General features: G+C 45.0%; 1 protein-coding gene across 5 annotated transcripts in view; it reads right to left on the bottom strand.

The window, feature by feature from the left end:
- Positions 1 to 13121, bottom strand: part of LOC137428988 (rho GTPase-activating protein 15) — a 92383-nt gene extending 79262 nt beyond the window's left edge. For 4 of the 5 annotated variants that reach the window (XR_010984784.2, XM_068118940.2, XM_068118941.2 and 1 more), the window contains exon 1: positions 12939 to 13118. Coding sequence is in view for 4 of the 5 variants with exons in the window: in XM_068118940.2 (XP_067975041.2) it covers positions 12939 to 13004 (66 nt within the window). In the remaining variant the exon portion in view is untranslated. Of the gene's footprint in view, positions 1 to 12938 lie in introns of all 5 variants that reach the window. The other variant, XM_078780907.1, reaches the window with a different exon arrangement.
- Positions 13122 to 15750: the final 2629 nt, after the last annotated feature.

The raw sequence follows: 15750 nt of genomic DNA, 5'->3' as shown, positions 1-15750 counted from the left end.
ACATACATACATACATACATACATACATACATACATACATACAAACATACAAACATACACACAGAGATTACTGGAATTATAGATAGATATCTGTTCGTATTATTGAACATATCTGTTCGTATTATTGAACATATCTGTTCGTATTATTGAACATATCTGTTCGTATTATTGAACATATCTGTTCGTATTATTGAACATATCTGTTCGTATTATTGAACATATCTGTTCGTATTATTGAACATATCTGTTCGTATTATTGAACATATCTGTTCGTATTATTGAACATATCTGTTCGTATTATTTTATTTATTGTAATGATTTTTGACTGAAGTTTTCTCTTCAGAGAAAAAACCAGGGACAATACATTGAAGAGACAAAATTTACACGTGAGCAATCCGATTATGGCTTTGAGTGCATTAGGACAAACTGTGGGAACAAGAAGAAAAAGATATAAAACGTGAGTCTCCGTGTTTTGTGATTTTGCTGCGTGGAGTTAAGGCCGCCAGTCGGCCATCTTTGATCGGATTACAAAACAAAATGTTCTGCATATGTTCACTCATGTATTGTCTTTCTGCCAGGTTTGAACAAAATCGGACCATACATGTCCAGTAGACATCGATGTAACCAGACCTTAACCGTTCATTGCTGTTATTCTGTGAATTCTCGAAGATTCTCGGTTATGGCGTATGGATGCCTGCGGAACCACGTAACTTCCGGTTACGTAACTTCCGGTCGCACCCTTCGCGACAACAGTCACGTGATTGGATACGTTGAAAACAAACCATAAAAGGGCACGTGTTACAGCTTACTTCCGGTAGTCTCGCCCTCAACTATTGTGCCTGTCAGCGACTTCCGTGAATTATCGGTGCACGGAGCTGATTGGTTGAACAAATATTGTCCGGTTTTTTAAAAAAGTTGTTACTTGAGAATATTCGGATGATCCTTGTGAGATGGCCATGATAAGTAAAACACTTATAATGCATTTATAACAAAAAACTGTTATAAACTCCCATGATCCTCATCGTCATGGGTTCCGCCATCTTGATGCGAGTGATGGCCGATGAGTCGTGGACATCGGGACTAGTCCGTTATCTCTGCCATGTCTGTGTAGCAGTCACCAGGGGGTGAGTTTTAGTGATCACGCTACGGCGTAATGTATGTTTGTTTCAATTGACTGTTTCGTCTGTTATCTTACTATAATTCACCAAATGTCTGTCTGTCCGTCTGTTCCCAGGTATCGCAAAAACGGCTGAACCGATCGCAACGACATTTTGGGTGGGTAATCCTGTGACCCCTTGGAGTAAAATAGGCTAGATTGTTTTTCCAATTTTTTCCCCAATTTTTCCAATTTTCCAGTTTTTCCAACCCCTCTTGAGTAAAATAGGCTATTAAAGCGCGGCGTTACGCGCACTGCTTGCGAGCAAGGAGGAAGCGGACAAGCGGTAACTTATAAGCGTCTTTATTTCAGGAGCTCACTGTAACACTGGCGCGCTCCGGGCTGCGCGCCCGGTGTATATCATGAGGCCACGCCTACCCCTCGGGCGTGGCCACCGCCCACTTGGTGCGCGGAATGATGTCACCACGCCAGTGGGCTTTTGTGTCCGCCACACGTGCCCCCCCAGAATTCCCGCGCACCTGGAGGGCCAGTTTGCGGGGCAGACGAATGACCCGGCCGAAGCGCCCCCTGGCGATCGGCGGCGTCCGGGGTGCAGGGATGCCAGGTGGGATGCCCCTGGCTGCCCCTGGGATGGGTGCAGGACCGGGGGGCGGCGTGGTGGCGGGGCTGGGCGGTGCCGGGGGTCCGCCCGCAGGGGGGCGGCCCCGACGTGGGGGTCGGGCCACTGGTGGTGGATGGTCCACGTCGAGGTGGGCCGGCTTGAGGCGGTCTACCGAAACGCGGTCAGGAGTACCGCCGATGTCCAGGGTGAAGTGCTTCGCCCCGGTCTCCAGCACGCGGAAAGGCCCATCGTACGGGGGCCGCAGTGGTGTCCAGTGGGCATCGTGGCGGACGAAGACGTACTCCGCCGTGCGAAGCTCCGGGGCGACGTGCGTCGGTGGGTGCCCGTGGCATGCCGTTGGCACCGGGGCGAACCTCTGGGCGGTCTCTTGCAGAGCAGAGCGCTGCTGTGCCGCGGACCATGGTGCCGTGGAGTCGGGGAGGAACTCGCCCGGCACCCGCAGCAGTTGCCCGAAGACCAACTCCGCCGCGGATGCGCGCAGGTCCTCCTTGGGCGCCGTCCGGAGGCCCAGCAGGACCCAGGGGAGCCTGTCGACCCAGCCGCCGTCGCGGAGGGTGGCCCGGAGCGCGGCCTTCAATGAGCGGTGAAATCGCTCACACAGGCCGTTAGCCTGGGGGTGGTAGGCCGTGGTTCGGTGCAGCCGGACCCCGAGCCCCTGCGCGACCGCCCCCCAGAGCTCCGAGGTGAACTGGGGGCCGCGGTCGGACGAGATGTCTGAGGGGGCGCCGAACCGGGCGACCCAGGTGGCGATGAAAGCCTGTGCGACATCGGCCGCCGTTGTCGACGCCAAGGGCACGGCCTCCAGCCACCGGGTGGTGCGGTCCACCATGGTGAGGACGTAGGTGAAACCCCGCGAGGGGGGCAGAGGTCCCACCAGGTCCACGTGGACGTGGTCAAACCGGCGTTCCGGCACCGAGTACGGAGCCACCGTGCAGGAGCTTCGTCGACAATGGCGGCAGGTCAATACGACGAGGACTGATTGGAACTGTCAGGAGGGAGACCTCTTACATTTCTAGAAATCAAGGTATTTCAAAATGTTCAGAGACCAATGCCTCATGCCGATTGGAATCATAGATTGGAGGATCACGTCGGGGTCACCAGTAAAGCACGGCGTTACGCGCGCTGCTTGCGAGCAAGGAGGAAGCGGACAAGCGGTAACTTATAAGCGTCTTTATTTCAGGAGCTCACTGTAACACTGGCGCGCTCCGGGCTGCGTGCCCGGTGTATATCATGAGGCCATGCCTACCCCTCGGGCGTGGCCACCGCCCACTTTGTGCGCGGAATGATGTCACCACGCCAGTGGGCTTTTGTGTCCGCCACACTATGTTGTTTTTCCAATTTTTTCCCCAATTTTTCCAATTTTCCAGTTTTTCCAACCCCTCTTGAGTAAAATAGGCTATGTTGTTTTTCCAATTTTCCCCCCAATTTTTCAAATTTTTCCAACCCCCCTGGAGTAAAATAGGCTGTTTTTCCAATTTTTTCCCCAATTTTCCAGTTTTTCCAACCCCCCTTGAGTAAAATAGGCTATATTGTTTTTCCAATTTTTCCCCCAATTTTCCAGTTTTTCCAACCCCCCCCCTGGAGTAAAATAGGCTATATTGTTTTTCCAATTTTTCCCCCAATTTTTCCAATTTTCCAGTTTTTCCAACCCCCCTGGAGTAAAATAGGCTATATTGTTTTTCCAATTTTTTCCCAATTTCCAATTTTTCCAAACACGATGGAATATTATTTACCGATATGAACAGTGATGTCGCTTTTATTGAAATTCTACAAATGCTGTTTAAATTTGGATGATTTGCATGTGATATGATTTAACGAATGTTTATATAAATCGTTTAAACTAAAAAAAAGCCTTCAATTTCTGGTATTTTGCCTTTTCATTTGGGCCTCACAATTGAAGCCCCGCCCATAGGGCGGGTACCGTTACTGGTATTCATTAATAACAAGAAGTACTATATGTATTGTACATTTATTGGAGAACAGTTTTACTATTGGTTACCAGTTGATTTATGGTAATATTATTACTGGTCAACTACAGAATAATTGTAGTCATTGGTGAAATTGGAATGTTTAATTCTTATAACTATAATGTCTTTAATGGTTAACGATAACATTTTTATTAGTTAACACCTGAATTAATGGCAGAAGATAGTTGATCGGAATTGTTCAATTGCGAGTAGATTGCATTGGTAAAATATTTACTCTTCAACTGTAGTAATTTGTAACGGTAATGGTAACAGTTTATCATTGAATACATGAAAGTATTGCCCTGAAGTTTGTAAGTTCCTAAATTGTCAACGATTGCGTCCTGACAGAGTTTTCATTGTGTCTCCAAGGTTTTTCATCCATCTCCACCTGCAATGCTCAATAAACTGTTGAAGCTGGATCAGTTCTCATCTCGCCTTCCACATACATGTTCACAAAATGGTTGGGGACACGTTTAAGTAACAAAATGGCTGCTAGTCGGCCATCTTGGATCTGATCTCGAAAATAAATGACGTGCATATGTAAGCCATCATTTATTATCTGTGCGCCATGTTTGAACAATATCGGTAAATGTATGTCCAATAAATGGTTGAGGACGTGTTCAATATCGGGGTTTTTTAACAACTAAAATGGCCGGCAGTCGGGTATCTTTGATCAGATCACAAATTAAGGTGAGGTGCACGTGTATACCATCATGTACTGTGCTTGTGGTAAGTTTAACCGAAATTGGACCATGCATGTTCAATAAATAGTTTGGGACATGTTTAAGTAACAAGATGGCCACCAGTCGGCCATCTTGGATCTGATCTCGAAAGAAAATGCTGTGCATATGTAAGCGATCATTCAATATCTGTTGGCTAAGTTTGAACAAGATCAGTTAATGTATGTTCGAGAAATCGCTGGACGTGTTCATCAGGTTTTTTTTACAACTAAGATGGCTGTCAGTCTTTCGCATCACAAAATAAAATGATGTGCTTATGTATATCAGTCCATCCATCCTTCAAAAAATCAGTCCATCCTTCTCCGAGATATGGTTGCGGATGCACGCACGGACGAGACCCAATCCATAAGCCCCCTTTTCAAACTAAGTCCAAAGGGGGCTAATAATAGACTCAAGCATAAATAATCCAGAAATAATTAAGGGGCAGTTCTCAAGGTAAAGGGGGTCATCAAGATTATTAAATATATATCGGTGGGAAGGTGTGCAGGTAAGGACATTGAAGTGGCAAGAAATTTGGAGGATGGAGCCAATACTGTTGAGTTTCCTGTTGTGGGCTACGTATGATGTGCTTTCATCACCAGTAAACTTGAGATTGTGGGGGTTATTGCAGGAGGAGAGATGTTCTTGGTGTGGAGTTTTGGGAACGGTTCAGCATGCACTGAGTGCTCTGAGTGCATGCACATTGGCAGCAGAAAGATACAGATGGTGGCACGATCAGGTGCTGGCGGTGGTAGTGCAGATGGTGCAACAAGAGGTGCTGAGAGGAGAGGAGAAGAGAGTGGAGAAGGAGACCAATGGGGGAAAGGTGTTGTTTTTCAAAGAGGTGGAAAGAGGAGGAGGTGGAAAGCAAGAAGGCTGTCAGATGCTTGTGATTGGCAGGTGGTGGCAGACCTAAAGCCACAATTTGTATTCCCAGAGGAGATCTGTGTGACAAGGTTGCGGCCTGACATTGTCATCTGGTCAGGTGCGACAAGACAGGTCATCTTAGGGGAATTGTCGGTACCTTGGGAAGAGAACATGGAGGAGGTGGAAGAGAGGAAAGTACAGTGAGCTGGAGACAGAGTGTCAGGAGAAGGGTTGGCGAGTTTCTTGTCAGCCATTTGAGGTGGGGTGTAGAGGGTATATTGGCAATTCCTTTTTTTTTTTTACTATTAGAGTGGCCGCCAGTCGGACAATTGACAGTGCCTGTCAGAGCTGAAACTCCACCATGAAGTCCAAGGAACTGTCCGTAAAACTCTGTAATATAATTTTGAGGCAGCATAGATCTGGGGAAGAGTATAAACAATTCCTATCATGTTGAAAGTTCCCAAGAGCACATTCAGCTCCATCGTTGGAAATGGAAAGAATATGGAACTACCCAGACTCTTCCTAGAGCTGCTGTCCAACCAGACTGAGCAACCTGGCAAGAAGGACCTTAGTCAGGGCAACTGGGCAAGAAGAACCCAATGACCACTTTGGCAGAATTACAGAGTTCCTTGGCTGAGATGGTAGAACCTGTCGGAAGAACAGTAGATGGTAGAACAGTCTCTGCAGCATTTCACAAGTCTAGGCTTTATGGGAGAGGGCCAGATGGAGGCCACTCCTGAGAAAAAAAAAGACGCATGACAGCACGCATGGAGTTTACAATAAAGTATGTGAAAGATTGAGAGCATGAGGTAAAAGATTCTGTGGTCTGATGAGATGAAAATTGAAGTCTGGCCTGAATGCAAAGCACCACGTCTGGCGGAAATGGAACACAGCTAATCATCCATCTAACCATCTCTACCGTGAAGTATGGTGGTGGCAGCATCATGCTATGGGTATGCTTTTCAGTTTCAGGCACTTGTAAGGACAGCAGGAACAATGAATGGAGCCAAATACTCAAATCCTTGAGGAGAACCTGCTTCAGAGTGCAAAAGATCTTAGACTGTGGCGAAGATTTACTTTCCAACAGAACAATGACCCCAATCAAACAGCCAAAGCAACACTGGAATGGCTTCAGAACAAGAACGTGAAAATCCCCGAGTGGCCCAGCCAAAGCCCAGACTTTAATCCCATTGAGAATCTGTGGAAAGACTTGAAGATTTCTGTTCACCGACGCTCCCCGTCCAACTTGACAGAGCTTGAGCAAATCTGCAAGGAAGAACGGGAGAAACTTCCCAAATCCAGATGTGCCAAAGTTGATGCAGACATACCCAAGAAGACTCCAAGCTGTAGTCACTGCCAAAGGCGCTTCTTCAAAGTATTGACCCAGGGGGTTGAATACTGATGTAAATTAGATATTTCTGTGTTTCATTTTTAATTACCTTGTAAAAAAAAAAAAAAATACACTGTGTAGATCAGTGACAAAAAAATCTCAATTTAATCCATTTTAAATTCAGGCTGTAACACAACAAAATGTAAAAAGGTCAAGGGGTGTGAATACTTTCTGAAGGCACTGTAAGCGTTTCATTGCACTTCCTGTGCTGCTGGGGAAAAACCCCTGGGACATTCCACACCAATCCAGACAGCCACTCTTATAGTCAGGTTCACAATGTTAACAAATATAATTTCGTTCAAAATGTTGGTAGATTAGCAAAACTATACATTTTTGGAATATTCAGAGCATGAGGAATCCAAAAATTAATGTTTACATTTGCGTAGACACCTTTGCGAAAATGACACTCAGGACAGTGATGAAGATAGTCAGGTTCACGATGTTAACAAATATAATTTCTTTCAAAATTTTGGGATTAGCAAACCTGTACATTTTTGGAATCTTCAGAGCATGGAGAATCCGAAAATCAATGTTGGCATTTGCACAGACACCTGCATGGCCGCCATTTTGGATTTTGAAAATGGCCGCCATAAAATACATATTTTGCGCTATCTCAGCTTCTAGTCAACCTAGAGACCTAATTAAATATGCTAATCCTATGTTTTCTGGGCCAAGGAATCCAATAAAGGCCTCAAAATAGTGCTCAGGATTATAGAAAAGCAACAAACAAAGGTAATTGAAAACCATTGTCTTTATATTTGTGATATAACTGTATTACATAATATATGATATTGCAAGTCCTTTGAAGTTATAGGTTGTTATAGGAAGTTATAGGTAGTATCAGATTGAACTACAAGTCCTATACACAGGATCTACGAGGTCTATACCGTTGAGGAATATGCTTTTACAGATCTTCATCACTGTCCTGAGTGTCATTTTCGCAAAGGTGTCTACGCAAATGTAAACATTAATTTTTGGATTCCTCATGCTCTGAATATTCCAAAAATGTATAGTTTTGCTAATCTACCAAAATTTTGAACGAAAAAACATAGTGAACCTGACTATTAGCGTTGTACCCACTGTCAAACTTTTAAATACCCCCCCTCCCCTTTTAAATACCCACCCCTATTTTAAATATTTTAAATACCTGCTCAATATAAACTCATTCACTACTCGTTTTCTTCCTTTAGGAAATAGAGTTTGGTAATGCAGTTAAACTTGGGGTTTCCATGCATGGGAGCACCAGATAAGGCAGACAGGTTATTGCATCAATACGTATGCAGTTTTTTTTCGCAGAGGAGTTAAGCTGGTTGTCCAGTTTGCAGGTATTCACTGTTGGAAGTTCCAAAGATTCCCTTGTACTTATTTCTAAAAGAGTTGGTCAGAAGCAGGGCCAAATTCCATGTTGCACTGATCAAATGTCCCGACTTGCTCAAACATCAAAGCATTGTAGCTCTTGTCGAAAATTTAGCATCAAGCTAAATATGTGACCATTGCTGCTGATCCTCTTCGGCCCTGCGATTCACCAGCTGTATAATGACGTGGAAGTCTGGTGTTGGCTTAATGGTTAGGGTGCCGGCTTGGGATCCTGGGATACTGAGTTTGAATCCCGGTCGATCGCTGAATTAACACCAGGCGGGTTGACCCAGCATGTCATCCTTCTGAGGTCGACAAATTGAGTACCAGCTTGCTGGGATGAATGAGCCATTCAGGTATCCTGCGTCAGATTGTGCCCAATAGCCAAGGAAACTGCTTCGGCAGCCTTATGCATCATCACGGTGCAAAAAGGATTGGTCATCATCATAACGACGTGGAATAAAGGGTGAAATGTTTATAACCAACAAATATTATAAACATTGGGGTAATAAAGATTGTGGGCCAGGATGGGGGATGAGATGAGATGAGGTGAAGCCCTGGAGGGAAGAGTTGGAAGGAACTGCCTCTGGAAGGTGGTTTCATATATGGGAGAAGCGAGGAACAGGAGTTGAGATGTGCAGTCACCCTGGATTTTGGAAGTTTAACCACAATGGAGTGACTTCAAGAACTCATGCACCTTGGAGTTGTCAGGAAGGGACAGAGGACTGAGAGAGCAGAGGGAGAAATGTTGGTAAGTTGGTTGGAATAAACAGAGAAACCACCGACCTTCCTGCGATGTGAAAGCAACAGACCTTGTGCTTCGGCCTCATCGCAGGAGGTTCGAATAATGCTGGAGTTTTGATCCCACACAATCCAGGAGAGGCAGGTGTGATGCTGGGGTCACAGCTCATATGGGAGAGCAATGGATAAAGGCCTTGTAGATTAAGTAGCTCTGGTTTTCCAAGAAGAGCCTTGGATCAATGGAGGATGCTGAGACTATGGCCAGCTTTGTAGGTTAGCGTGGTTAAAATCCCCCTGGGGGTTCCCTCACCATGTATGTGAAATTTCCCAATATCCCTTGCTCTGCAATGAATGAGACTTTCCTTATGGAGGATTAGTGCGGGTGCCGCTGATGGGTTCTTCCCGACATCTTTGTTCTTTGTCACTTTCACATTTCTTTCTACTTTTTCATATTTCTCTTTAGTCATTCTAATTCTTGCTTTTTCTTTCATCCCTTTTACTCTTTATTTCTCTTTCTTTGTCTTTCTGTCTTGGGGAAAGTAAAGGATTGCAGAAACTTTTCTGTGAAGCCCTCTTGGCTGAGCCTGGATTGGTTTGAGGGTTATGAAGTAGCGGCTGAAGCCAGAATCATATCAACGTTCCTCCTGATGCCTCCATCTTTGTTCTTTACTTAGTTGGATTCCTTCTGATGACTCCAATTTAGTATTTGGTCTTCCTTTTGATACCTGCGCTTGTATTTTCAGTGTTTTCTAAAACCACCATAGCTCTTTCATCTCCTTGTACAGGGAACCAGAATGATCTAGGGAAGCAATAAATGTGTACGGTATAAAATATGAAAAAGACAAGATTTTTTTTTTAGACAAGATGGCGGCACTTTGACAAATCCTTTACTTGTGTATGTTGGGTGGTGTATGGTGCAGTGCAATGTTAACTGGTCTTGGTCACAGATTGCATATCTAGACAACAGAAAGGCATTTGATAGTATCCTCAGTCATCTGGTGTACAAACTTGTCATACGAGATTGATTTACAACTGCTTAAATGGAACAAGTCTCATCTGTCAGACTGCTCACAGAGGGTAAATGAAGTTATACCTCCAACTCTATGCTGCAGACAAGTGGTATTCCACAGGGCAGTGTTTTAGGTCCCACATTGCTCATCGTCATCATAAATGATCTCCCTGAGTCGGTATAAAGTTAAGTCTCAAGTTGTTTGCAGACTAAACAAAATCTATACAGAGTTGTGGACAATGATACTGATGGAGCAGTACTCCAGTATGATGTCCTTGCAGTCATGAAGTACTCAAGGTGCTGGCAACTTCCCTTTAATAATCAACAGAAAGTAATCCTCTGGAAGACAAAACCAGGCACCTGCATACCTGTTTGATCCTGTGTATACAGCACCTCGGCTGTGCGTAGGCCTCAAACATTAACCATGGGGCCTTCACACCCTTTCATGGTCCTTTCCTTCAGTCGTCTTTTACCAATCATATTCCAACTCATCCCTCTTTCCAATTTTCTGTTGTTTCAGCCCCTTAGTTATTGTGCTTGATCTTGTAATGCGGGATTCTTCCCTGCTTCCATTCTTTCTCCAATGTTCTACCAGTTGGTAGCTTTTCTCCACCATCGGTGCTTTTCCTCACTTTCCACTCTGTTCAAGCTATTCTATTCTGCTCTGTTCTGTTCTGTTGTACCTCTTCCATGAGCCTTGACTTTGTGTATACAAAATGATGTTAATTAACGAATGCATTGAATTGAATGAATAAATAAATGGTACATTAACAAGCATTCCTTTAAGCTCTTTTTGTTTTAAACAGTTTTCTTTCAGAATCAAAACGTTTTTCCTCTGGAATTATTTCAGTGAAAAAAAAAAGTTTCCGCACATCGATATGGTTTGTGCAGGTTTGTGCCATTTGAAATGTTTTTTTTATATTTGAAATGGAACCTATATTTTATATATATTGTTGCGGATCTCGTGCTCGTCGACGTACTGAGGCGGTTTAAGCCCTGCTCCCCCTCGAGCTTCGAGTCCACGAGGCCGCCACCCACACTACACTCGCGGGGGGCGGATTGCTAAGCAATTCCAGCCACCGAAATCACAGCTAACGCATGTAAGGGTTAATGGTCATGACCCGAGTACCTTCGACACACGCAGTCGTGAGAACGGGGACTGAACCTTGCACGAGTCACGCTGGTATTTAACGCCCGAGCGGTTTGTGCGTCGCGTAACTCGTGCCGTTAATTACTATTGAACCCGATCGAGCAGTTTTAATTCGTGCAATGCTCGGTCAATGGTGAAAAGACGATGACGGCCAGGTTGGAAACGAACCACAGGATTTATTCACAAATGTACAATAGTTATAGAAAAGGGACACTGGAGAATCTTAACGGCGTTACTTACGTTCACAGACAAGGGCCCTCAGACTCGTTTGGGGAAGGGGAGGAAGAGGGGAACGCGCACAAAGCGTGGCCGCTCGTGCAGTTCGCCTGGACGGGCTCGTTTGGCGGATAACCCCAAGGATGTTCGCGGCAGGGGCGTTGATCACAGGCATGCACGTAACAGGAATCCAAGGAGCGTATCTCAAGGTCAGCGAGGCAAAAGCGCACGTATATTCAGGGAGTCCAGGCAGAGAGCACGTCGGGGCAGAGAGAGGGAGAGATAGAGAACGGGGGTCCGGGCCGGTTTTATAGCCCCCCGGGAGCCCCCCTCGAATGTTCCACGGGCCTCCGGCCACTCCCTTCAGCCTCCATTGGCTGTAACTTATTGGCCACTCCATCTAGCTCCCATTGGCTGTTCGCTGCTTACCGGCCACGCCCTCCAGCTCCTCCCTCGGGCCTGCTAGACTTGTCCTAGGCCCATGACACGGCACTTCAGGCTGCAATGAGGCCTACCATTACTCTACCTGCCTCAACGCATACTAACACTGGGAAGGAGACTATACTTCACATTTAATAAGAAATAACTAACTAAGCGAGGCTACATGTTGTGGTGTAACTAACTGGGGGGGGGGGGGGGGGGTTGCTTTTATTTACAAAACCGCAGCAATATATATATTGGCCTACCTATTAAGTCTTCACACAGAGAACAGTGTGATATCTATAATAACAAAAAAATACAGTGAAAAGTGTAATATGTCGTTAAAGATAAGACTATGTGGGCCTATTAGTTTTTGTCCTGCTCGTTTCATAGTCATAATCAATCTGTCCTAATGAAGAGTTTTGGTGCTTCTGAAGCAGTACAATCCTGGTCGGTTCTCCACTCTGACTCCGGAAGTCAGGGCAGTAATTTGTAATTTGTTCAGGGTGCCGGCGAAAACTCGCCTACTCTGCTCGTAGGACACCTTAGGACGTTTAACATTCACCAACTAATGTCGACGGATGGGATGAGATTCCCAGTTTAACACCCATGTCAGGGACCACACACACACATTGATGAACCACCCTGCCTGTGAAACACTTGGAAAACAGCTGGGTCAGGATATATGAACCCAGCCTGGACAGTGGATACCTATATAGGTGAGTGTGCGTACCTTTAGGCCATCCTGCCAGCACTCCAACTCTATCAAATAACATTAAAATACTTTTTTTTTATCAGAACCTGAGACCCGACTAGTTTTGTAAAAATCTCACCATTTGTCTTCAAGTTTTTTTTTAAAGTATCGACTGCCAGATGATTGATGCATCATGGCGAAATCTCTCAGGAACATAGTTACAGATTCACAAATTTCCAGATTCCAAAGGCAATGCAGACGTGATGGAGAAACAGGTTGGCATAGTGTACGTGCAAGATGGCGAGAAGTTTAGGAAAAACATAATGCAAGATTCTTCCCGCAGTCGCATCAATCATAGAAAGGAATTTGCATTTGGTTTTGCTGACCATGCGATGACTTCCATATAGTGATAATCACAATTTAATAACAACAACAAGACAAGTGATCAATGAAAACACTGGTTATACTGTCGAGCTGAGGCCTAGTGTAGCTAAGGAATGTTCTAGAAGAGCAAAAAATGAACCAGTTTGGCTCTTTTTGAGTTTTATGGAGACTGCGGATGATAGAACAGTCAATAAATGATCAGAAGCAGATCTCCGACCATTCAAAGTACTCCGCCATTAGGAGAACAAACAAACAAACAAACAAAGGAGACAATTTGAAGGTTTACCTGTGAGTCTAACATGGTGTTGGGAGGTTGAGGACAAGGCAGGGTGGTGTCCGGTGTGGCTTGCATCTCTCAGTTGTCCCAAGGAGAAAGCAATCCTGCTCGTAAGGTGTTGCTCTGGAAATGGCACTACTCCGGGTAGTGCGATCTTGTGCATGACATGAGGCAGCGTCCAATGGCCACAGTGCATTTTGAGGAAGTTGTGGTTGGAAACGAGCCATGGTCGTATAACCAGGAAATGCATTTGTGGAGATTTTTACACCTTCGATATGACCCATATGAACACGGGATGCCATTGCACACCGAGGTTGTGGGTGAGTTGCGATTACAGCTTTGGAATTGGGTGTAAATCATAAATCCATTTCCAAGTGTTGTTGTGGAAAAGCTTCTTCTTTTTTTTAAAGCTCGTCATTAAAAAATTTAAAATTTTCATTTCAAGTATTCACAAATAAGTCATATATTTAAACTAAAGTCTTTCATTATATATTTCGTCGGAACAAGATGTGGACATGAGTGTTTCAATAAAAAAGGTGTGTTGGTATATAACACTAATTTTTTTTTTTTTTAAATGTTGAACCACATTTTTCTCTTTCCAAGGAAGCACCTGCTCATGAGAAAACAAACAAACAAACAAACATGGCACCCCTTCCTCAAAAGTATCCCCCCGAGTGGGCTGGCGGTCATCTCTTTAGGTTATAGTTGAGACATTGCTGATTTTGGAGAACCCCTCCTGATCCCAAATTGAAAAACCGAAGGTAGAGCGAACCTGAGGACCATGGGGTAAAAGGGCTGAATAAGGTTTCAGAGCAATCGGTTTGTAAATAAGGGAAAGTTGGGATCGGAAGTTGTAGGGGTCCTCCTGGGAGCCCAAGTGTTTTGAAATCGAAAACTCGAAGCCCGAGCGATTTTGGGGGCTACTGTCTTGTATTCACGTGTCTAGTTTCAGACCAATCAGCCAGGACATGAGGGAGGATTAGCAAAAATAGCAAAAAAGTGGACAACCGGACGGACATCATGGACATCATGACCTATTGTATAAGTTCATGTCTTCAAGAATCGAGATGATATGACCTAAACTCACTGTCAGACAAGGTTGATGGGATATTGATTTTGGAGAAATTGCGAAACAGGGATATGACCAATACCTGATCGTCATTATCAATTACAAGAAACTGAAACCATTTGATAAAAGAGATAATCTGTTCGATTATTGAGAACAACTATCCTATTGAATGTACGCCCTGCATTTCCGGTGCTGCGAGGATGGTGGGGTGGCTCTGTTTGTACAATGTGGAAACATCACATTGGGGTAAAAACCATTGATAACTACCTATCCAGCCAGCATGGGGTATGAAAACAAAAACTCCACTGCGTAAATCCTTCCCTACCCCTCATTCCTCCCCTCACCCATTATTTGTCCAAGTCTCACTCTATTTTGTCGTTGAACTCTGTTGGTGTCCCCTCCCCCCACTCTCTCTCAACTGTTCATTTTATTTTGTTGCGTCCTGATCCATTCAGTGTTGTAGCTCTTCCATGAGCCATGACTCAATATAAAAACAACAACAACAACAAAGCAGAAGCAGGTGCTGATAGACTAGTCCTGCCTTGATATGAAAGGGATCGACCAGTCGGTGAAAAAGAGGAAGAATCTCGAATTTCCAAAGAAACTTCATATGGTGGACAAATCACCTTAAGAAGTATGAGAAAAAATCCAAAAAAAACCAAAGTACAATATTATATATATATATATATATATATATATATATATATATATATATATATATATATATATATATATATATATATATATAACACAGTTTGTGTGTGTGTGTGTGTGTGTGTGTAATGTTACTGATAGACTCCTAAACGGAGAGGCTCACATGCTTGATATTTGGCATAGACATGGCCATTGAGCCTGGGAGGAACATGGCCTACCTAAAAAAAATTATTTCATAATATTTTTTTACCATATTTTTACCTCAGCGCATTTCAGCGAGGAATATTATACACGGAATCTGAGCCGGTGGCAGAGCAGCGCGCTGATTCGCTCAGAGCAATCACGTGATGTTCCATCCCCGCTGCCAGACCATTGAACATAAAACACAGTTTGTGTGTGTGTAATGTTACCGATAGACTCCTAAACGGAGAGGCCCTCCCCCCTCCATCCTCCCATTCCCCCCCTTCCCCTTCCCCTTCCCCCTCCCTTCCCCCTCCACCCTACCCCCTCCCTTCCCCCTCCACCCTACCCCCTCCCATCCCCCTACACCCTACCCCCTCCCCTTTCCCCCTCCCCTTCCCCCCTTACCCTCCCCCCTTGCCCTCCCCCCTTACCCTCCCCCTTCCACCCTTACCCTCCCCCTTCCCCCACCTCCCCCCTCCCCTCACCCTCCTCCCTCCTCCCCTCACCCTCCTCCCTCCTCCCCTCTCCCCTCCTCCCCCTCCCCTAAAGAAAAATTTCTGACTCAACCCAGGACTCGAACCCAGGAACTCATCACTTACGCAGTGACAGCCCACTGAGCTATTGAGACTCTGGGATATCCTCAGAGATTTCTCACACTAACACTGCGACCTTTATAATGGCCGATGTCTTTATAACGGCCAAGGCGTTATAATGGCCTGCTAGGCAGACCCGGGATGTGAGTGTTTGTATGTGTATGTGTTACGTGCTCCTCCCCAAACCCCGGTCACGGTGTACCTCCGAGCCCCGAGAGGAGTCACTGCAGAAAGATGTGTTATTCTGTATGTCAAAGATCAATGGTGAAACCACACCAATTGTTACCAACAAACAAGTATTGTATTAAGATCACACAAGAAT

The sequence above is a fragment of the Myxine glutinosa genome, chromosome 6 (assembly GCF_964187855.1).
Source record: "Myxine glutinosa chromosome 6, kmMyxGlut1.1, whole genome shotgun sequence".
Classification (NCBI taxonomy): Eukaryota; Metazoa; Chordata; class Myxini; order Myxiniformes; family Myxinidae; genus Myxine; species Myxine glutinosa.
This window is presented reverse-complemented; position numbering and strand designations above follow the sequence as displayed.